At 43.5% G+C, this 24,658-nt stretch overlaps 1 protein-coding gene and 1 long non-coding RNA gene across 2 annotated transcripts in view; one reads left to right on the forward strand and one right to left on the reverse strand.

The window, feature by feature from the left end:
- Positions 1-24,658, forward strand: part of LOC311000770 — a 128,403-nt gene that overhangs the window by 12,756 nt on the left and 90,989 nt on the right. The gene's annotated exons all lie outside the window — the stretch shown is intronic.
- Positions 3,166-24,658, reverse strand: part of LOC311000760 (NACHT, LRR and PYD domains-containing protein 3-like) — a 164,394-nt gene continuing 142,901 nt past the window's right edge. The window contains exons 16-17 of the mRNA XM_083991589.1: positions 3,783-3,956; positions 3,166-3,452 (exon numbers count right to left, since the gene is read on the reverse strand). Of these exons, the coding sequence (XP_083847715.1) occupies positions 3,269-3,452; positions 3,783-3,956 (358 nt within the window). The 3' untranslated portion in view covers positions 3,166-3,268. The remainder of the gene's footprint in view (positions 3,453-3,782; positions 3,957-24,658) is intronic.

Here is a 24,658-nt window from a genome sequence, read left to right on the forward strand (position 1 = left end):
ATATCCTGCTCATTTGACCTCATAAATTGTATGTCCTTCAAAGTAAAACCCCCTTTTCACACCTAACTGTAAAAACAAAAAAATTATATCATAGCTTTTTAGAAAAATGAAGAAGTAAGTAATTGTTGCCATTTGAACCATTTAAGTAAAGCCAGAATAGTTCGTCCAGAGATAGACGCGAAAGAGTAAAACAATAACCCTGCCATCGTATACAATGGAACCAACCTTAAACCTTTCAGTCATTTTCATTCAGTCCAGTAATGTTTTTAGAAAGAGGGATGGTCTGACAGTGAATAAGGGTGATAATGGTGCTTGTGGTTGCTGTCTTTGCAGGATGCTGGCTGGCTCACCGGGTTCAAGGAGAGTGACTGGTTAACCCTTGGATCTGGTGCTCCAAAAGGACTTTTCCCAGAAAACTTTATCCAGTGTTTGGAGTAAGAAGCCTCTTCATATGGCAGATAAAGAAAAATGAAATGCAGTCCAGTCAGCATGTAGCCCGCCCCCACCCCCTCGAGACAAACCAGTGGTCTCCTGCAGCTGTATGCTGGGCAACACAAGGCTTTTGGTAGAAACGACTCTACCGAAACTCTACCAAAGTCAAGTCATGGTGATAAATAGTAGTACTACTCCAAGCAGAAGTGCAAATTATTAAGCATGTTATAGTAGAGTCAACCTTTCCTCAAACTGAGATGTGTTTTTTTGAGCAGAAAAATATGAAGTATGGTTAATTTGGAATGTTGAAATCTCCACATACACCTACAAAAGCAGGAAATGTTATTCTAGAGAAAACTTAATGAACATTAAGAGAAACTGAATCTTTTTTTTTTTTTTGCACCAAGTGTGTCGTACTGATTTTGTTGCTCTGCTGTGAAGTTTACCAAAATCTGTAGTGCTGTGATCTAATTTAATGTTTTTGAGTGTATCATGAAACTTTTGAGTTAAGTCATGTCATTGCTATTACCTTTGAACTACTGTTGGTGTACTTCTGTATAATGGTTGAGTGTGTGGTGAAATTTCTTTGGCATATGTGGCAATTAATGAAGTTATTGAAAAGTGTTGCTGTGTTTTCACCAAAAGAATAGTGAGATTTATTATACAAGCTCTGGCCGACAGTCAGTGCACATCCAGCATGAAATTCTCAGATCATTTCTTGAATTTAGTATTGAAATACAATAAAAACACAGAATTTCCCCAGAGTTTATTTAGAGATCATTGTATATCTGTGTAAATCATCTCTTTTAAGAATTATAATAGCAAAAAGCTTAATCAACCAGAACACAGATTAACATTATCACCTATTTAGGTAGAAGTGTACAATCACAGGGAAGGTAATAACAAAACCAATATGCAATTTATGTTGTTGGATTATTTTAGGTCTCGATGTCACTTTATGTCATAGTGAAGTTGAACCTTAAAGTGGAAATTTCGTGATGTACATCTGATAAACCTTAGCCCTTTGTCATGATCAATAAATGAGACATTATGATGTAAGATTGGCGTGTTCAGCTCCCCTGAAATATATGGGTTGGGTCTTGGGAATGGGAATGGATGCAGCGTTGGGCTCCAAAGTTATAAGCCAAAACGTTTTCCCATCCAAAGTGAATGGGAGTCATCCAAAGTGAAAAAAAACCCTTTTGGGGTCCCATACACTGTACTTGAGGGTGACTTTGTTTTTCACTGTTAAAAACCGTTATTTCTCGTGCCATTGGGTTAGGAATCAGTGATAGAACTCCCCTCCATGAAATACAAAGTTTAAAAAAATGAAGCTTTCTAGCCTTAAGTTGTTTGGGCATTTGTGCTACTTTTTGGCCTCACTGGGCCTTGTTCAGGTAAGTTCAGAAGTGTGCCTTGGATGTTTTAGCCAAGGCCACACTCCTGTCCCTTCTGCTTTTCCCTTTCCTCATTTTCCTTTCCTTCTTCCTACCCTTCCCTCTCTTTTCTGTAGGTTACAATGTAACGTGTGCTGTTACTAAAGAGCCAAGAGAATAAAATATGAAAATATGCTTAAATAGAAAACAAAATACGGAAATAAAAATCACAGGACAGTAATCAAAAGCCTCTAATTTAACAAAATGCAGTAGTAAATGGAAAAGTGTTGTGTGAGACGACATTAATGTGGTACATTAACAATGACATAATTAACGGCGCCAAGAGTTGTGTCCGAAGGATTTTCAGTTGGGCTCACTATATAGTCCACTACATTTATCTCCCTATGTAGGGAGTGGTTACATGCTGTCATTCCAACATCCCACCACTCCGACATACCGCTATTCCACATGCCATCCCACCATTCCGACAAGGCTTTCAATATAAGGATATGTGCGTTACTCAACAGGTGACTCCCTCCTACTGGTCTGGACTCTCTCCATCTATCTGGCCTGTCTGGTCTTTTTACTAAACTTAACCAACTCCTTTCCAACATCCTGCCTTTCAGCGAGAGGCCCTGTGGACTCTCTCTGCCCTGGGTTTTACCTGCCAGGCTGCTCTTCACCTCTGATTGGTGGAGCTGCTTCGTCCAAGGTAGTAGAGGGAGTTTCACTGCAGGTGAAATAAAGTTGTATTTGAATTGACAAACAGGAAGTGGGAGCTGCTGACTCAGCTCTGTGATGGAAACCACTGTCATGAAGACGTGGAGGAGAAGAACCTCATGTTCCTCCTGGACAAGAACATGAAGAACACCCGACTTCAACCGTCTGAGTCCAACTCGTCTTCACACTCAGAGACATTTTACTGTGAGATTCCACCACTCTCTCTTTCATCAATCCCTGTAAAGAAGAAGAAGGAGAAGGTTCAGGTGTTTGTGTGTTAATAAGGACAGAAATAAAGCAGTGTTTCCTAATCCTTCATGTTACAGGTGAAACTTCCTGTACCTGAGGGACGAGAGCTTCTGATTGGCTGTTGATGTTTGATAGAGAAACTTGTATTGATCATGTATTGACTAAAATCAGCTGCTGCATCAGTTGAGTCAAGCAGAACAAGAACAGCTGATGGTTCATATTGATTCCAGGTGAACATGGAGTTCTAGAGACTCTCAGGTGAGTGACAGGTGAACCTCATTGTTCCTGTTTGACTCAACACCTTTACCTGTGACTGGATCACTGATGACTGACACATTGAAGCTGCTGCAGCGTTTTCTGTGTCTGTGACGTCATGTATGATGTCTTATGTGATGTCACATCCTGACAGGTTCACCTGCTGCACTTTACACTTTACATGTCATTATCACTCCCACAGTCTCATCAGCTGTGGAAACAGCTACAGATCAGACTCACTTCAGAGTCTCCAGTCGAAAGTCTGGACTCTTCTCAAGATCACGAAGCTGCTGCAGAGCTGAAGAAGAAGAGCTCAGGTTGTTGAGGCTCAGGTCCAGTTCTCTCAGGTGGGAGGGGTTGGACTTCAGAGCTGAGACCAGAGAAGAACAGCTGATCTCTGACAAACTGCAGCCCCACAATCTGAATGAAGAATAAAAGAAGATGAACTGATGATTGATCCGATGTGTCCCGATCGCTCTCTCTCTCTCTCTCTCACACACACACACACACACACACACCTGAAGTGATCAGATTATTGATTATTGATGACTATGTAGTGAAAGGATCTGAAAGTGAAGAGTCATTGTCAGTGTGAGAGAAGAACAAGTGGAAACATGAGACAACAACTATTTCAAACCTCCTTCATTCATCACATCAAAGTCAATGATTCAAGTTCTGAGTGAAGATCAATCAGGTTCAGTTGTGGATCAAAGATCTCAGATCTACAACAGTAACAGTCAGTGAACTGACCTCAGAGTCTCCAGTCTACAGTCTGGACTCTCCAGAAAACCACTCAGATCCTTCACTCCTGAATCCTGCAGCTTGTTGATGCTCAGGTCCAGTTCTCTCAGGTGGGAGGGGTTGGACTTCAGAGCTGAGCCCAGAGAAGAACAGCTGATCTTTGACAAACTGCAGCTGTTCAATCTGAATAAAGAATAAAAGCAGTGAGTTGAGGACAAAGCTCCTTGTTGACAGCATTCAGTGTCTCATCATCTGTTCAGAGCTGAAGAAGCTTCAGAAAGAACAAGTTTAGAAAATCAAAGTCCAACAGCTGAAGCAACAGGAAGCAGGTTAAACAGTCACATGGAGAGAAAACAGCTCATTAATATTCATGAGAAGCTGCTGCTGACTCCGCCTCTTCACCTGTCAGCTCCACCTGTGGCTCCATCCAGACAAACTCATGTTGAGCAGCCACATTGATCAGAGGTTTACTGACCACGCTCAACATGTGAGGCTCAACTCTGTTGCTATGACAACAAACATGTGAGGCTCAACTCTGTTGCTATGACAACAAACATGTGAGGCTGAAGCTCAGAGACAGAAAAACCTTCTGACTGATTTCACAGAGCTGAAACCAGCACACACACACACACACATACACACACGCTTATTATGGGATATTGGCTGACACATCACATGTGTTTCTGTAGTTGACTGGACGAGAAGCAGAGAAGAAGAGAACAGCCGTCACCATGACGACCCTCAATGTGGATCAGTAGAACATCAGCCTCATGTCTGCAGCTCAGTGTCAACACAACTTTCACATCACATTCATCTGAGCAGAGAAATAAAACAGAGTCTGACCTCAGAGTCTCCAGTCTACAGTCTGGACTCTCCAGAAAACCACTCAGATCCTTCACTGATGAATCCAGCAGCTTGTAGTTCTCACTCAGGTCCAGGTGTCTCAGGTGGGAGGGGTTGGACTTCAGAGCTGAGACCAGAGAAGAACAGCTGATCTTTGACAACCTGCAGCCCTTCAATCTGAATAAAGAATAAAAGCAGAGAGTTTAGGACAAAGCTCCTTGGTGACAGCGTTGATGACCTTGTTGTCATGTGACTATGAGCTGAAGCTTCCTTCCTGTGGAGCCCAGTGTTGATGTTCATGAGCCTCAGTGTCTCCACAGTGGGATCATCAAACCAACACTGTTCTCTGAGCTACAGGACTTTAACCTGACCTCTCACACTGGGAAGCTGCTTTGACCTTTGACCCTGAACCAAGCAAAGAGGGAAAACTCAGATCTACATCACATCTACTCAGCTTCAGCTACAGTGGCCGATCCAGCTGTTCTGTTAGCAGCTTCATCTGAGAGCAGCTCATCATCATCATCATCATCATCATCATCATCATCATCATCATCATCATCATCATCATCATCATCATCATCATCACCACCACCACACTGACCTCTGAGTGACCTCTGACCCTTCACCTTCTACCAGCTGCAGTAACATGGAGTCAGAAACTCCAACAGGTCCAGTCAGTGAACTCACCTCAGAGTCTCCAGTCTACAGTTTGGACTCTCCAGTCCAGCACACAGAAGCTCCACTGATGAATCACTCAGGATGTTGTCACTCAGGTCCAGTTTTGTCAGGTGGGAGGGGCTGGACTTCAGAGCTGAGGCCACAACTTCACAGTGACTCTCTGAGAGTCCACACTTAACAAGTCTGTGAAGAGAGAAAATATGAAACGTGTCAGAATGAAATGAGATGAAAGCTGCAGTAAAAACACAGTTGATGCATCTGATGACAGGACGAGATGATGTGATGAACATCTGAGCTTCAGCTCATCTTCTCTCAGTTTGATCTCCATCACTCATGTTTAGGTGAGCTCGATGGTTTGTCTTTGCTGTTCGAGGCTCTACATCGATCAATCGATCCACAGCTGATCACTGATCAGTTTTGGCTGCAGGTCCAAACTGATCAATGACAGGTGGTTGTTGATGATCTTTATTCATCAGGCTGTTCTGGTGCCTCGTGCACTGAGCTGGAGGTTAAAGTAGCTCAGTGACTCTGATCACACTGAGCCCCTCCCTCTCCTGTTCAGGGGGGATGTTGATGTTTATGAGGTGAAGGTAAATATTTGTATTACTTTCATATCTTTGTGTATTTTATATTTAATTAACATTCAATTATAAAGCCCATCACTGTGTGTGTGTGGTCTCTCTTCCACCAGGTGGAGGCGGAGCTACCCTACAGGTGATTGTTCATGCTGATCTACCAGTCACATATTATTATTGTGGATCAGCTGATCTGATCGTGATATCTGTCTTGGAACTGTGTTCATTTGTATTTGCAGTTGCATTTTTGGGCCTGTGGAGGGCGCAGTACGTTCATTTATGTGTTTTTTGCATCTGTGGTTTTTGTGTCAGCTAACAGGAAGTGATGTTGTTTTTCTTTACCTGCTCTGTAGCTGAGCCAGTCTACTGTAGCAAGATATGCTCTTCCTCCCCGACATTTGTTTTAGCCCTTGGTAGTGGCAATATGAGTAAGTAAATCATTATTTACCGTTAGTAGATTGCAAACTCTGCCGTAGTCTATCCGTGAGTCATTTGTTATTGAAACGAGTGAGGTGCGATCTTGGACTTTCCACGTAGATCTGTGACTGTTAGATCCGCTACCTCTGTAGTAGGCTACATATAAACTTGTATTATTTTATCTTGTAGTAATTGATTGTTTCTGTATTTCTTGCAGTTTCACAATTTCTGGCATTAAATTCGATCCAGATACAACTCAGCCTATTCCTTGGATGAAAAATGACAGAGGAAGTTTAGCTGGCTGTGAATTTCAGTATACGACACTGGTCACACTGGATGAATCAGTACAATCTCAGTGCAGCAGCTGTGGGTTTGAACCATTGATCTCTGATTTGAATCATTGTTCTCCGATGAGACTGACTGAACCAATACAACTGGAGAAGTTAAGCCTAGTTGTTATCCTGGTTGGGAGCAGTCGACCTGCACAGAAATAAATCTCCATGTTTTTTAAACCTGTCACCTGAGTCAGTGTGGGCGGAGTCTGAAGATGACATCACCTGAGGACACCAATCAGACTGCACACAGCTGCCTCTGGAGACTATTAAAACCCTCAGATCCTGTTAAAAATGACTAACGTCCTCCTGATAGGGACATTTTTTGTACCCTGTTTTCAAACACGCACCACGTCAAAGTAAAAATAGGTATTACAATTTTTTTTTTGTTGCTTAGGGTTAGTTGTCTTCTAATGAATGATGTGTAATTTCATCAATATTTTTTATAATTTAACCCTTTCATGGCCTGTTTTAGTGAGGGACCGCTAATATCGGTCATAAAAATGTTGAAAAACTGCAATAAAATAAAAATTTTAAAAATAATTTTATTTCCTCCAACTATTATGAGAACAGTCATATGTCTGCCTTTGAACAGGGCCAACATTGATTTGTTTGCTTATAGTTTGCTGGAGCTTTTTTTTCATTTTACCGTACAGTTTTTTGTGACATGTCGGCTAAAAGGCATGATCATGTGACTTTCTGTGTAAAAAACATGACGTCATAATACACACATGGCTCGAGGAGAGTTAAAAGACCATCATACTTTTTACTGGACCTCAATCAACCAAGGGAAAGTGGTATAAAATGATATTTTAGATCGGAGTTTTGAAAAAAGCGTCAAATCATCCAGCCCTCTCCCTCACGTATTTTACCCGGGCGGCGAGGCACCATTCTCGGGGAGCGCTCTGGGAGGGTCCCCTCTCTGGTTCTCCGTGCCTGGAGCTTCTGGGACTGGTTCTCGTTTTACAGCTGCTGCTTGCAGATGATGATAATATTTCAACTCCAGTCAAGTCCCACTGCACTATGACACACACACGGACCCCCCCACACACGAATGCACGCGCATCATCGAGCATGCGCGTCCACGTATTCGATTGTTGCAGTGCAAACTTTGGACTAAGAAAATGAGAAAAAAATGGATCAGCTGGGCAAATTTTGATAAAAAGTTAAATCTGGTGAAAATCAGAGACAAAGGGGCTGTCCCATTCCTCCACACTTGGCTCAGTGCGCTTGGTTACGCACACACTTTGGTGACGTTTTGCCGGCGGAACGTATATTTGCATATAGTGTGCAAGCATGGATTAAGTGGTTGAGCGTGTGGGGGGAGATTTAAAAGCAATCGGGACACACTTGACAAGTGCAACCTGTGCCGTTGCGCACAGCACACTAGCACAACTACGACACACACACAGCAACAGTTTTAATAAACAGTACTGCTGGATCAGTCTCATCTACTCCTTCTATGCGCAATATTCAAATCATAAATGTGTAAACCCAACTCCGTAAGTAAATAAAACAAACAAGAAAAACGAAAATATAAAAACATGAGAGCATGATGAATATAAAATATGACATGACATTAAAAAGTAATAATCATGAGATAGAAAGTTAATTTCATTTTATTGAGATTAATTCAATCGCATTTCCTAAATGTGACTTGTGGCTCTGGGTGACGGCGGACTTCACCGTGGTGCATTGTGGGATTTATACTTGGCCAAATACCGCTCGGATGCGGTTTTACCTTAAGTGTGGGTAAAGTGCAAATCAAGCGCGCTGCACTTTCGGTCGTTGGAGAAATGGGACACACTTGCGCACTGACACCAAGAACATGAACGCGCACGCCAAGTGCCCAAGTGTGTAAGTGTGATCGAGTGTCCATATTGGGACAGGCCCCAAATCACCTCCAGCATCATCAGCCCGATGTAATCCCTCAACCCGATGTAATCCCTCAGCTCGATTCCCCCCAGCGTGCCCCAGCTACAGCTGCGGGGGGGGGGGTGAGTCCCCCGGGGCAGCGCGAGTAGGCCGGCCGGAGAGATTGCCCCGGACTTTGGAGCCACGTCTTCGCGGTAATATGAAGTGATATTTCAAAAATCGCCCAGAAACCTATACTTTGACTTCCCCTGATGTGAATTAAACCATGAAAATATAAAAAATATTTTTCTGGGACAAAATAACCCCCAGGTGAAAACGTGTGGTTTTTGCGATTTTCAATGGATCTCTATGGGGGCATTTTTTGTCCCTATCAGGAGATGAGGTCCCAACGTGATAAACAGAGAATTATAAGGTGCAGACAGGAGATCTTTTAGGAGCATGGTGTACCTTGCAAAAGCCACCTCTCTGCAACCTACCAACATTATAGCATGATCACAGCCAAAATGACAGCCATATTAAAAATCAGGATCTGAGGGTTAAGGGTTAACACTATTGATAATGTGCAGTCACACCAACACCTGGAAACACTGAGGTGGAAGATTTCAATGAAATCGAAAAGTCAAGATAAAAAAACGAAATAATTAAAGACAATGATCACAAAGAGTTGAAGATCGACATGTTATCACTGCACCTCCAGAAAAACACAACTGACCTGTAATGTTTTAAAGTCAAACTGAAAATAATGAGAGTTAATTAAATCTGTTTTATCTGAACTTGAAAACTACTGATCAATAATTATGGACTTACTGAGCCTTCCTGCAGTTCCTCACAGCTGGGCTCAGTCTCCGTCGTCCCTCTGCTGATGTCTTGTAACTGTTCAAGTTCAGCTGATCCAGAACCTGCTCTGACATCTGCAGCATGTATGCCAGAGCTGAACACTGGATCAAAGATAGTTTCTGCTTTGATTTGTTCTTTGACTCCAGGAACTGTTGGATCTCCTGATGAACTGACTGGTCCTTCATCTCCGTCAGACAGTGGAAGATGTTGATGCTTCTGTCAGGAGAGATTTTATCACTCTTCATTTCCTTCAGGTTGTTGATGGTTCTCTGGATGGTTTCTGGACTGTTGTCTGTCTGACCCAGCAGACCTCCTAACAGCCTCTGGTTGGACTCCAGAGAGAGGCCATGAAGGAAGCGAACAAACAGGTCCAGGTGGCCGTTTTTATTTTTGAGGGATTTCTGCATGGCGCTCTGCAGGAAGTCATTTGGTGGTGGAGGACTGTTATTGTTCTGTCGAGGACTGTTATCGATCTGTAGAGGACTGTTATTGATCCATGGATCACTGTTAAAGAGTGATGGATGACTGATATTGATCGATGGATCACTGTTAAAGACTGATGGATGACTGTTATTGATCCGCTGATGACTGTTATCAATCAACAGATGACTGCTGTTGGTCAATGGATGACTGTTATTGATCCAAGGATCACTGTTGAAGACTGATGGATGACTGTTGTTGATCCGCTGATGACTGTTACCGATCAACAGATGACTGTTGTTGGTCAATGGATGACTGTTATTGATCCATGGATCACTGTTAAAGACTGAAGGAGTGTTTTTGATCAATAGATGATTGTTATTGATCTGCTGATGATTGCTATCGATCAACAGATGACTGTTGATGATCAGTGGATGACTGTTATTGATTGATGGATGACTGTTATCGATCGGGGGATGACTGTTATTGATAGAAGGATCACTGTTAAAGAGTGATGGATGACTGCTATTGATCGAAGGATCACTGTTAAAGACTGATGGATGACTGTTATTGATCCAAAGATCACTGTTAAAGAGTGAGGGATGACTGTTGTTGATCTGTTGATGACTGCTATCGATCAACAGATTACTGTTGTTTACCAATGGATGACTGTTATTGATCCAAGGATCACTGTTAAAGACTGATGGATGACTGTTATTGATCTGCTGATGACTGCTATCGAACAACAGATGACTGTTATTGATCTGCTGATGACTGCTATCGAACAACAGATGACTGTTGTTGGTCAATGGATGACTGTTGTTGCCCAATGGATGACTGTTATCAATAAAGGGATGGCTGTTATTGATTGGGGCATTAGTGCTCGCATTGAATCCATCAGAGGAAGGCATTGTGGTCTTCTCTTTCTCTTCGTAGTCTTTTCCCAGGAAGTTCTTGAGGACCTGTGTGTTCCTGTTGGTGAAACAGTGGAACATGTAGACTGCAGCCAGAAACTCCTGAACACTCAGATGAACAAAGCAGTAGACTGTTTTCTGGAAGATCACACTCTCTCTTTTGAAGATCTCAGTACAGAGTCCTGAGTTCACCAAGGCCTCTGTGACGTCCAGACCACACTGCTCCAGGTCTTCTTGGTAGAACATGATGTTTCCTTCCTCCAGCTGTTCAAACGCCAGCCTCCCCAGCTTCAGAAGAACTTCCCTGTCGGCCTCCGTCAGCTCCTGTGGACTCGTCTCATGTCCTTCACCGTACTTGTTCTTCTTCCTCTTTGTCTGGACCAGCAGGAAGTGTGAGAACAGGTCCGTCGTGGTCTTGGGCAGCTCTCCTCTCTGGTCTGTGGTCAACATGTGCTCCAGAACTGTAGCACTGATCCAGCAGAAGACTGGGACTTGACACATGATGTGGAGGGTCCTGGACGTCTTGATGTGTGAGATGATTCTTCTGGACAGATCTTCATCACTGGACCTCCTCCTGAAGTACTCCTCCATCTGGGCGTCAGTGAAGCCTCGGACCTCTGTTACCCTGTCGACACATGTAGGAGGGATCTGATTGGCTGCTGCAGGTCTGGAGGTGATCCAGACCAGAGCCGAGGGAAGCAGATTCCCCTGGATGAGGTTTGTCAGCAGCACGTTGACTGATGACGTCTGTGTGACATCAGACACAACCTCCCTGTTGTTGAAGTCCAGTGACAGTCGGCTTTCATCCAGGCCGTCAAAGATGAAGAGAAGTTTACAGACAGCCAGCTGCTCTGCTGTGACCTTCTGTAATGTTGGATGGAAAACATGGAGCAGCCTGAGAAGACTCAACCGCTGATCTCTGATCAGGTTCAGCTCCCTGAACGAAAGCAGAACCAGCAGACTGACATCTTGGTTCTCCAAGCCCTCGGCCCAGTCCAGAGTGAACTTCTGCACCGAGAAGGTTTTTCCAACGCCAGCGACGCCGTTGGTCAGAACCACTCTGATGGGTCTCTGTTGGACGGGTGAGACCGTAGAGACGTCCTCTCTCTGTTGGACAGGTGAGACCGTAGAGACGTCCTCTCTCTGTTGGACAGGTGAGACCGTAGAGACGCCCTCTCTCTGTTGGACAGGTGAGACCGTAGAGACGTCCTCTCTCTGTTGGACAGGTGAGACCGTAGAGACGCCCTCTCTCCGTTGGACAGGTGAGACCGTAGAGACGTCCTCTATGTCCTCTCTCTGTTGGACAGGTGAGACTGTAGAGACGTCCTCTCTCTGTTGGACAGGTGAGACCATAGAGACGTCCTCTCTCTGTTGGACAGGTGAGACCGTAGAGACGTCCTCTCTCTGTTGGACAGGTGAGACCGTAGAGACGTCCTCTCTCTGTTGGACAGGTGAGACCGTAGAGACGTCTTCTCTCTGTTGGACAGGTGAGACCGTAGAGACGTCCTCTCTCCGTTGGACAGGTGAGACCGTAGAGACGTCCTCTCTCCGTTGGACAGGTGAGACCGTAGAGACGTCCTCTCTCTGTTGGACAGGTGAGACTCTAGAGACGTCCTCTCTCTGTTGGACAGGTGAGACCGTAGAGACGTCCTCTCTCTGTTGGACAGGTGAGACTCTAGAGACGTCCTCTCTCTGTTGGACAGGTGAGACCATAGAGACGTCCTCTCTCTCTTGGACAGGTAAGTCTTTAAAGATGTCGTTGCACCTGATTGGAGTGTCATGGAGGGTCTTCTTCTTGGACGTTGTCTCCAGCTGTCTCACCTCATGTTGGGTATTAACCTCTTCACTCTGTCCCTCTGTGATGTAGAGCTCAGTGTAGATCCTGTTGAGGAGGGTTCCACTTCCTGTTCCCTTAGTTCCTTCAGTCACTCGTTCACATCTGCTCCTCAGACTGATCTTATGTTGATCTAAAACCTCCTGCAGACCACGACCTGCTGAGAGAAGAGACAGAGTCAGACTGAAGACAGAGAGTCTGACAATCTGATCAGATTATTTTCATCAGCTACAGAAAAACTACAGACAACAAAGAGAAGGTTTGAATCATCATCTTAAATGTCAGTGCTGTGTGATGGAACAATGACTCTGGAGAAAACAACAAATGACCACATCAGCAGACAGATGTTCAGTCTCACCTTGTCCACAGCTGCTCTGATTGGCTGTCTGCAGCTCACCTCTGGTTCTGGGTCTTTTTCCACACTGGGGACAGGAGGGGGGTCCTGAAGAACCAGACTGGTCCCAGTCTGAGGTGAAGCACTGTCTGCAGAACCAGTGTCCACAGCTGGTGGAGACTGGATCCTTCAGGACGCCCTGACAGAGACCACAGCAGGACAGCTGCTGGTCCACAGAGACACCACTCCTCTTCCTCCTGTCAAGACATTTCTGGATCAACAACATGTCACAGTCACAGCTCCACTGGCTGCTGTTGGTGCAGCAACTCCAGAATCATCTGCAGCTCATTTTAGAGTAGTAACTGTCTCTTACCGTGACTCTGAAGGTCCAGGTCCAGGTCTGAACCAAAAAGGTTGCTCTTTGGACTGGTCACTCTTCATAGACAGACAGGTGGATCCTGGTCCAAATCCAAATCCAGGTCCAGGTTCAGGTCCAGGACTGAACCAAAATGGTTGTTCTTTGGACTGGTCACTCTTCATAGACAGACAGGTGGATCCAGGTCCAGGTTCAGGTCCAGGACTGAACCAAAATGGTTGTTCTTTGGACTGGTCACTCTTCATAGACAGACAGATGGATCCTGGAGACTCTGCTCCCAGTCTTTGGTTCTGACCTCTGCAAACACAAACATATTTTTATTGACATTACAATGATCACTGATGCATTGTGGAAAGTCTCCAGTGACGTCAGCGTCCAGCACCACACACTGTAGTGAAGGATGGAAGCAACACAGCAGCATCATAGACAGTGTACAGTCAGTCAGTCGGTAACTGTGTCCAGTGTGCAGCTGCTGAACATCTGTCTCACATCAGCTCTACACAGGATCACACTAAGGGCCAGATCTACTAAGATCCCAGATAGCGGGCGCTAAATTGTTTGCGCCCGCTAAAATATAGCATGTTTGGTTAGTAGGTGATGTACTAAGAGTAACCCGCTAAATGTATACACGTGCAAATCGCAGTATTCAAATGAGGGTTTTGCGCGTGGTAATCGTTTCCGCCATGGAGAGAGTGGACAGAGAGCTGGACGGACGAAGGCACAGAATAACATTTGATCCGATACATACAATGACAGCATGTGTGTTCATCTCTCTCACGCTCTGTTTAGATTAATAAACACAAATCGCTACAGGGCCCAACTCGTCACATAGTGACAAACAGGCCGCAGCGACAATCACACACCTATAATGTGTGTGTGTGTGTGCCGCCCACGATCCAGTGAATTAATAGAGAGCTCAGGTTGGACACACGGATCTAAACGCTCTGACCACTGACCAGAGGGATCAAAGACGGGTGAAGGCAGCGGTGACGTCTCTCAGTCCGGGACTGAGAGATGGAGCTGAGCAGCCAGGTACTGGAGAGGAGAGGAGAGGAGCGCATTGGAGGAGAGCGTGCGTAACGGCGCGTTAAATACTTTTAACACGGTTGAAAAACTGTTACAGAATGACCCAGACGTGAGGAAATGCAGAGATGTAAGATCATGGGGCTCTAATTGATAGCTTTCATGTGGCGTCACGGCCCGTATGGAACGCCCCCCTGGCGGTCAAAACACTTCCCCGCTGTCCGCTGGTTTAGAACAAGGCAGAAAAACACACACTGCTCCCTGCTGCTTCAAAAAATAACGGTGTTATGGCCCAACTGGTGTCTGATTTAACTGGTTACCGTACCGAACAACAGTTGTGCTGCACTTCCGTCCGCAGATTTGTCACAAATTCACAAATCCGCTGCTATCGGACCACCGTCATCGTTGCTGGGGGTGGGGGGGCAGCTGGTCACCGTGCAGCCCAACACAGGGCTGGTTTGTGGGAGAGATGAGCAGGGAGCCTGGGCTGGAGCTCAGACTGTGGAGCTCAGCGGACTCGGAGCTGCGGTACCAGGACGGAGTTCCCACACAGGAAAGTTACAGGTACATTTCTACCACTTCCATGAGTTCAGAAACATTATTTTAAGATAAAAAAACTACAAAATGGGGCTTTTGACCAGAAACCAGTTGAGCCAAAACACCGGAAATATTGGTTGCAAGCGGTGGAGGATGATGGATTCTCCACCAGGTAAATGTAAACATCGCCCAACTCGAGCTTCGGCAGGGAACTGGTCATTTTAAACAGCAGGTTTAATACACGCAAACCTTTAGTATATCTGGCCCTAAGGCTGACCTTGAATAGTTGACAATTCAACTGCCAATCTTGCTGTCGAATCGTTGCAAAATGTGGTTGTGACAAAAAGATTGTACCGTTCTGACTATGTGGGGGGGCTCACTGCTGCTGAACATCTGGTTTTACATGGAATGTCATTGTTTTCTAATAATATATCAGACAAGAGATTCTTTTCATACCTATGTATGTTTTGATGGTGTTTCTGCCTTTTTCAGAAGTGTCACTAGGTGTTGGTGAGACGTGTCTTTTCAGCTGATGTTTAACCGTTGGAACATGTCATGGTATGAAACGAATCTCTTGTCTGATGAATAAGAAAGCCAAGCTATAAGAATACACACTGACACTGCTCAGCATCTTGTCCCCCTACAGCCCAGGGAAGAGACACATGAAGACAAGACAATGGGAGGACAGACATCTGCTCTTCAGTAGTTCTCTTACTGTGAGTCTGGAGGTCCAGGTCTATGTCTGAAGTCTGGAGGATCTCCTTTGGACCGGTCACTCTTCAGAAATGGACAGATGGATCCTGGAGACTCTGGTCCGTCCTCTTCTTCCTCCACATTAACACTCATCTTCAGGACTTCAGTCTGTCTGAGAGGGAAACCAGAAACACACACACAGTCTGATCACCTGTCACACCCAGATACACTGAGGACAAACTATCATCACTATATTACAGTTGTTTAACATAAATCCATGTTTATCCAGTCACCACGACCTTTGACCTTTGACCTCTAAAGTTTGATTCAGAACAAACATCGACTTGAGTTCAGGTCGATGTTTGTTCTGAATCTGAAGAAGTTGTGTCGAGGTGAAACTGACACGATCTCACTCTCACACTTCGACAACAACAACAACAACAATTTTGGGCATATTTGATTAGTGTAAGGCTCATTTGCATATTCAAATTCATTTTCAAAGAAACTTGTAATACAAAAAATGTTACATTTCATGAATACTTTCATTATGTAAAGTTTCATTGTGATAGGAATAAAGGAAAAAAATAGCCCCATTGGGGTGTATTGTTGTCGGCACCATAGACTTTATACAGTAAATAATGATGTGAATTAAACATATTTCCCCAACTAGGATTTCTTAGGACTTTTGGTATGTTGTTCTGGACACCTCATAGAAATGATGTCTGGTGAAAAACATTCTGTTACAATTAGTTCTATTTTTGGGTCCAAAATGAGCTAAATTGCCTGGACTAAAAGTTGTGTTAACGCTCACTTGTCTCAGACTCGAGTTTCACTTCCTTCTTCTCCCTCGGCTCATTGTTGAGTTTTAAGTGCATAGTTACAGAGAGAGGAAGTCTCTTTATACAGCAGGATGGTGCCACCTGCTGGGGAACTCCTGGTATTACACCTGTATGGACAGATAGAACCTGACACAGACACACACACACACACACACACACACACACACACACACACACACACACACACACACACACACACACACACACACACACACACACACACACACACACACACACACACACACACACAGTATATCAAGACAATAAGTTCAGTCTCATGACAACTATAATGACCTTTGACCTCTAAAGTTTTCTCAGACCATCGTTTAGATCAAGTCGATGTTTGTTCTGAGTTAGAAGAAGTCGTGTCGAGGTGAAACTGAGACAATGTGCTGACGTCTGTAGGACTACGTCTGACTCTTCTTCCCTCCTCAGTCCACACAGACAGACTCACTCTCTGATGCTTCAACAACAACAACAACAACAACAATAATGATAACAATAACATTAATGATAACAATAACAATAATAATGTTGTGTTAAAACTCACTTGTCTGCAGTTTCTCTGCTCCTGCTCTGTTGATTCTAAAGTGGCGTCTGAACTGTTTGACTTTCACTTCCTTCTCTGTTAACAAGAAATCATATGACTCAGTGGTAGAACAGCTGAGGCCTGCACCACAAAGCAGGATCACTGTCTTAGCGAGGTAACTTCAGGGTTAACCTTGGGCTTTCCGGTACCACAAAGCTGGATTCATTCTTACCGAGGTGAGTTACCATGGTAACTTACTCTGAACGGCAAACCTCCTCCGCTGCAGGGTAGCTTTCAGGATTGATCTGAATCCAGTAAAAGGCTCCACCCACCGGCCAATCACCTGTACGGGAATAATGACACGTGTCCTCTCACCGAGCCCAGATAGTGAGAAGAGCGTTATGGCTGTAATGTTTTATGAAGTTCAGTGTGCTCTTATTTTGAAATCCTCCTCGTACCGGTGCTTACTGTTACCACGAAGACGGAAATAAAAGTAGCGAAGCTCCGGACAGAGTTGCGGTGATTGCATCCACTTTATGATTTAAGATGATTAAACCCGTTATAAAAACACATGAGTCTATCTCAACAACGGATTTTCCGGGACAGATCACATCGTTTGGATCATCACGCTGATTATCCATACGAGAGGTAGGCTGCCGGTTCTCACGGCCCAGACTTCTGACAATAGTTTTTTTTTTGCGCTTACCTCGCTTCTCTCTGACGCGTCGGTGCTCATGGCTGTGATTGATCTGCTGCCTTGAATCCGCCCTTTATACGTGCGCGTTCACAGATTCACAGTAAGACAAGCCGGGGTTGAGTTACCAAGTTGATAACCAGCGTCGTGGTACCGCTGATCCGGAGTGACAGTGGTTAGGTTCAGCTGGATAGGCTGACAGTAACCCCAGGTAGGCTGAGCTCGCTTCGTGGTACAGGCCTCAGCTAGGAGATTTAAAGACGCAGCAGCAGCAGCAGCAGCAGCAGCAGCAGCAGCACAGAGTCTCTCCACTACTACTCACAGCTCAGTCTGATCTTAAACGGCCTCAGATCTCCATCTTCCTGCTCTGTGGTGACACCATGGCTGCTCTGGACAATAAGGACATCACCACCACCACAGGAGACCTTATAGTCACAGTACATGTACCGTGCTGCTCATCATTTCATCATAGTCCCAACGTTTGGAATAAAAAGACTGGACTCCCTCTCACTTCAGTCGTTACTCTGAGGCTGAACAAAAAAACACTTCACATTAATCCATGAGTCATTATAATACAATGGACATGACCCTTCAACTAGTACATTTACCTTTTTACATACCTACTAGTTCTATGACGTATAAGTACTTTTACACAAGTAAGGTTACATCTGTTAGGTATTATTGTATATGACCACATAGAAACCATTACAGTGACGTTCTTTACTGAGCCACACCAGTACAGGATGGACTCAGTGTTTAAATAATCCACACAGATTCAGTTGAAACAAACTCACTTTTATCCACTCCAGGAAATAGACCAGCAGTAGCAGTAGTTAAAGTCTTATTCTATTCTATTCTATTCTATTCTATTCTATTCTATTCTAGCAGTAGTAGTACCAGCAACAGTGTTTGAATTTTTTTTCTAAATTCATTCAACAGCCTCTTTTTTTTTTCCATTTTGCAACTGTGCTTTTGTGTAGTTTGTATTTAATCTGTTGTTAAAGGAAAAAGTCAACAACACATCACTGAAACATGTTTAAATTCTTTCGTATGTAAATTAAAAGAAAAAGAAAAGCAGCGCGGACAGAGTGTTAACATTAGGAGACCTTGGAGCAGACCCAAAACTGAGGCTACTGGAGGGATTAAAACCTCCTGGGCTGCACCACAAGCTGATCATGGATAAACAGGAACACTGATGCACGGACTAACAACAGGAAATACTTTTATTGTGATACAGACTACAGGAAATACTTTTATTGTGATAGAAAAAGGGAAATACTTTTATTCACAAACGACAGGAAATACTTTTATTGTGACTCAAACCACAGGAAATACTTTAATTGTCATACAAAAAAAAGAAATACTTTTATTGTGATAGTCTACAAACTACTGTACAGGGAAAACCTTTAGTGTGAAACAAACTACAGGAAAAAAAACCTTTAGTGTGATACAAACTAAAGGGAATTATTTTATTGTGATTCAAACAATAGGAAATGCTTTTATTGTGATACAAACTACAGCAAAAAACTTTTATTGTGACTCAAACTACAGGAAATACTTTAATTGTGATACAAACTCCAGGAAATGCTTTATTTTATTTATTTTTTATTCAAATTTACATATTCTCAAACAGGAACATATATTTCATTAAATTTTTTCAGAAAAACATCATTTTTTTTCATACTAATAGAAATAGAAAAAAAACAAATCCACAAGGCTCCACACAGAATTCCATAAATGTGTACATATTGAAAATAAAATAAATAAATAAAAGGCACAACAGCAAATGAAGGCATCACATTCAGTACTCTGCACAATCAAACAAACCACATTGTTCTGCAGTCTCCATTTATTTTTTTCATTTCCATCTGCCAGTAAACTTAAAGAAACAAAAAGGAATTACTTTTCTTGTGGTACAGGAAGTTCTTTTATTGTGGCGGTCTGCCCTCAGCTGGTCCAGGGGGAGAACTGCAGTGTTGTAACATCCCAACAGTGTTTCTTTAATTTCATTCTCAAAACCTGAACACAATATTCCACAGTAACACTTTATCATAAAAGTTCACGTCTCTGTGCATCGTGTAAATATTCCTGAAGAGGAGTTTCCATAGTTCCGGTTCAGCTGCTGCAGCGCGGGGAGCTTAATGAGTGAAACACAGCAACAGTCAGTGTGGTGGGTCCAGGTCCAAACTGCTGCTGTTGTGATGCTCTCTCTGTAGCTGCTGAGCTAGCAGCACTTTAACCCTCATTTATTCTGCGTCAAACCGCGAGTTCACGGAACAACGGAGCTTAACTTTTACTGAGTTTTACCGCCGAGTTTTATTGTCAGAAACGGACGTGACATCAGTTAATATGACGACGTTCCTCATTAGCATAATCGCGGGTAAGTGTGTGCGTGTGCGTGTGCATGTGGGTGTGCATGTGGGTGTGTGTGTGTGCTGACTGTGCTGCTTCCACAGGTGTGTTTCAGTGTGAGAGGTTTTTTTTTCCAATTGCTAAAACACAATTTTGCAAACTAGTATTCATCAAACTCACACACCCAAACTGCAAATGACCTCATATATCCTGCAGAATGAAGCTCTGCAACCAAAATTATATAGCCTATAACATTACCAAAATCAAACTGTTGCACCAAGCAGCACACACTTCACTCATATTACTGGATTTTTAACTAACCAGCTACAAACTGTTGGGCAGAATGAAAAGCACTCTCATCTCTAGTAGCTTTGCCATGACACTAACATAGTTCAAATTGTAGAGAATTCTTCAGATTGTTCACATGCACAGAAACATTTGCAGATACACACATAGCCTACTGTTGTTGATTTTTTTTCTTTCACCCAACAAGTCAGTGCAACATATGCACAGCAGATATATTTACATTGGAGTGAACAAAAATACACTCACAAAACAGTCAACTGTGTGGAATAGTATGGCTGAAAACATTAGAAATAGTAAAAGCCTGAGTGAGTTTAAAAGGAAGTTGAAACAAGATGGTAACACTTTATTTTAAGGGGTCACTGTTCCTGTGTATCTACCTAATTAATTACAGTGTAATTACCTATGTAACCGTATGTAATAACATTTACTTACATTGTAATTACATAGTGTATTTTGGTGTACTTACAGGTCCTTGTTACACTTGTAATAAGAAATGCTTGTTACAATACTTTGTCAAAGTGGCCACTCTCTTTGGGGAAGGGGTACACCTGCAAGAAAAATGGGTGAAACCACAACCCATGTTGCCTGGGCAAACTTTTCCATCAATCTTCCTCCTGCCTCTTGAGTCTTGGAACATGTATGCTGTTACACAACTTAGTCTATGTAACAGTTGTGTTAATACACCTTTGTTACACTTTGATACTGTGTAATAAGCACATTAAAGTGTACCTGCTGGGATACCTCAGTTCTTACACATTAACTGCAATAACCAGTGTCTTTGATAGTGTACCATGTGTGCTGTTACACAACTTAGTATATGTAATAGTTGTGTTAGTACACACTAGTTACTCTTTGATACATTGGAATAAGCACATTAAAATAAAGTGTACCTGGGTCAGGATACCTCAACTCTTATACACTAACTGTGACAACCAGTGTCTTTGTACTACTGTCTTTGAGGGTAAAAAAAGTTAAAATGTTAAGTTAAAGTTCATGAGTTGATAATTAAGCAGGTTTAAAAAGTATATGTTCTTTTGTTCAAAGAAACCACGTCTGAGTGAGTGGTCTTCTCTTTGGTTCAGAGAAACCGCGTCGAAGTGAGCGCTCGGCTCGTCAAGTCCAGCTATGTTGTGTTTTTTCTGTTGCATGATCACTTCTCATGCTCGGGTGTAAAAGTGAGCACAGACGGCTAAACAGACTGCTAAATAATATTGTTGGATGCTTTTGCCTTGGGGAATGTCTATCTGTGAGTAGAATATGTCAATAGTGTTACATGATTGTGTATTTTTGTAATTAAGACATAATTAGTTATGTTTTCGGTAAATATACCTTGCTAGCTTTCAGTCTATGCTAACTCTTTTCATTTTGTTAATCTAGATGCTAATTGAAGTGTAGCTACCTATTCATGCACTGCTACTGTAAGTACTGTAAGTAAATTGTGTTTCTGTGATCATTTCAGTTTTACGGAGGAGAAAGAGAGGACTCCATTAAAGGAAAAGATCAAGCCTTGTGGTTTTTTGCGGAGTTTCTATACGTTTCGTGACTAATGGCGCATTTCCACTAGCACGGCTCGGCTCGGTACGGTTTGGTTGTGTTTCCATTACAACTGAGTATCACTAGTGCCGCCGTGACGTCATTTACACAGCGCCGAGCAACGCTCTAAACTCTGTAAATATATAACTTTAGCAACATTTGAAACATTTTCAGGCAAGAAAGTAGTCGTTTAGATCCCCAACGTGTTGAAAATCTGACTAAATACCAGCTGTTTACAATTTTGTTTCAACGAAGTCGGCGTTACTAAAGCTAGCCATAGTGAGCAACGCACTTCCGGTTATTTTCACAAAATAAAATACCCGTTGCCTTTTATCATAAGGAAAGCCATTACGATAGAATTGGTGCTTTTACTTTGTAAACAGGAAGTGAACCTACCCTCGCTGTAGCTAGCTTTAAACCGCCGTTTTGACTGCTCTCGTCCCGTTAACGGCATTTAACCGTTCAATATGCCTTACCGGAGAGTCTTGCCAGCTCTGAGATCGGCCTGGTTCATTGTAAAACATTTATTTATTGATGTAAATGTGGTGTTTTCTGTGCGTACAGACCCCAAGGCAGTGCTGCTCTTCTGTCTAACCACAAACAAACTTCTGCTACAGCCACAATTGTTAGATTTCATCAATGAGACCAACATTTAAGAGTTTAACCAGCCGGTGGTAAACCTCTAAAAGCCATCGGGGAAGTTAATTAGCGGTCGTTTTCTCCTCGGGGTGACGGTGGTAGGCTGGCCGGCGGAGCACGTCAGGAGCCGGGCTGCTGCCTCTGTGATGAACCGGTCGCTGCTCGGACCTGGAGCTTCACTTCTCCCAAAAACATCGGGGCAAACTTCTAAACAGCCGTCGTTTGGATAAACTAACCGCACATGGGGATCTAAACAGTAACTTTCTCGCATGAAAAAATATAGAACTTAATAAAGTCACGTAATAACAGAGCCAGTCTCAACATTAGAAATTCTCTGGTAATAACAGGCTTCAGGCTTCAGCAGGAACATTTCTGTTGTCGGTCGTCGCTTCCAGTGACGACACTCATCGGCCAATCAGTGGAAGGCAGTCGGCTGACGTCACGTTTTAGTAACGCTTCGGCTCGCTTGGAACCAGGGCTGAGGTGATACCAAAAGTGTACCTGGTTGCAGGTACTGCGTGCTAGTGGAAACACGCAATAGCGCGCCGAGCCGAGCCGTACCGAGCCGAACCGTGCTAGTGGAAATGCGCCATAACTGTCTAGCTTTGCATCGGCGCACGCACTGCGAGGGCAGTACAGTCTTCTTTTTCCTATGGGCTACATGGTGAGCTTGAACAACAGGGCTATGTGTCAATTTACAGTGAAATTACTCTTTAAGTTACTTGCCTATTTTTCAATTTTTGTTCGATGCAGTTCCATGCAGGCAAATTGCTGCACAGCATAACACAAGTTCGGCAGATGTGGTACTGACAATATTGTTCAAAATGCACAATAAAGGAACACTGAAATGCATTTTTTTGAGTGTGTGGTTTATGCATACAGATTGCTGATGATGTTTTCAGTTCCATATGAACTGAGTTATCCAGCATTGTCTCATTTTCTGAAAAAATGCTATTCTAGTTATTGGTTTATATGTAAAAATACTTGAGTACCAAGGTCAACACCAGTTTAGAGTTTCTGCATGATGTTACATGTAAGTATGTAGCAGGTACACTTTATTTTAATGTGCTTATTCCTATGTATCAAAGAGTAACAAGTGTGTACTAACACAATCATTACATAGACTGTGTTGTGTAACAGCACATGTGGTACACTATCAAAGACACTGATTATTGCAGTTAATGTATAAGAGTTGAGGTATCCCAGCAGGTACACTTTATTTTAATGTGCTTATTCCACTGTATCAAAGAGTAACAAGTGTGTACTAACACAATCGTTACATAGACTAAGTTGTGAAACAGCATAAGTGGTACAAGATCGAAGACACTGGTTATTGCAGTTAATGTGTAAGAACTGTGGTATCCCAGCAGGTACACTTTATTTTAATGTGCTCATTCCACTGTATCAAAGAGTAACAACGGTGTATTAACACAACTGTTACATAGACTAAGTTGTGTAACAGCATAAATGTTCCAAGACTCAAGAGGCAGGAGGAAGATTGATGGAAAAGTTTGTAGTGATCCACTGTATTTTACCTGGCCATAGTCTATTGGAGCTGGGGTAGGTGATTTGCTCCCCAGGTTTTGTTTCATTGTGTATTAGGCTGGGAAGGTTATCAATTATCCTTGTTGTTTGCGCACGGGGACGTGCGGACCTGTAATGAATGAATGAATGTTTTCTTTTGCTGTAAGTTGCGTGCGTAATGCGCACAGGTGCATTAAGTGGAACCGAGGGTTTAAATGGGGAAGTGACGTCGGGAGGAGGGGGAGAGAGAGAGACACAGTCGGCGTTTGGACGGCTGGCGTGGCGGAAATTCCGAAGCGGCACATTGGATTTACTTTTCCTTGTGGATTAACCGGTGGATTGTAAAGGCCCGTTTGGACACCGCACGGCCGGGCCCGTTTTCAGCCAAGCGGGACGAGGGAGAGGATTGGCGTGATCACCTCGGCGGAGCCGCGGCGTCTCTCCCGTGTGGACAGTAGGACAAACAAACTCTCTCTCACTCACCCTCACCACGTGCCAACACACACACACACACACACACCTGCACGAACATTGACTGTGCGCTCGCGCACCCCCCCACACCCACACATACACACCACACGCACACACTCACTCCCACAGCTGGGACTCGGACTTTATGGACAGCGGGAGGGGGGAGGGCTTTCGGGTTTTGTTGATCTGATCTGTGTGTAATTGTTTATTATTGGCCGCCCCACGTTGGGTGCGTTTTGAGTTCAGTGAAATACAGAGACTGAGACTAAGTAGCGACTTTGATCATCGTTTCCTTATTGTTTCCCCGGAC

The sequence above is a fragment of the Trachurus trachurus genome (genome assembly GCF_905171665.1).
Source record: "Trachurus trachurus genome assembly, chromosome: 17".
Classification (NCBI taxonomy): Eukaryota; Metazoa; Chordata; class Actinopteri; order Carangiformes; family Carangidae; genus Trachurus; species Trachurus trachurus.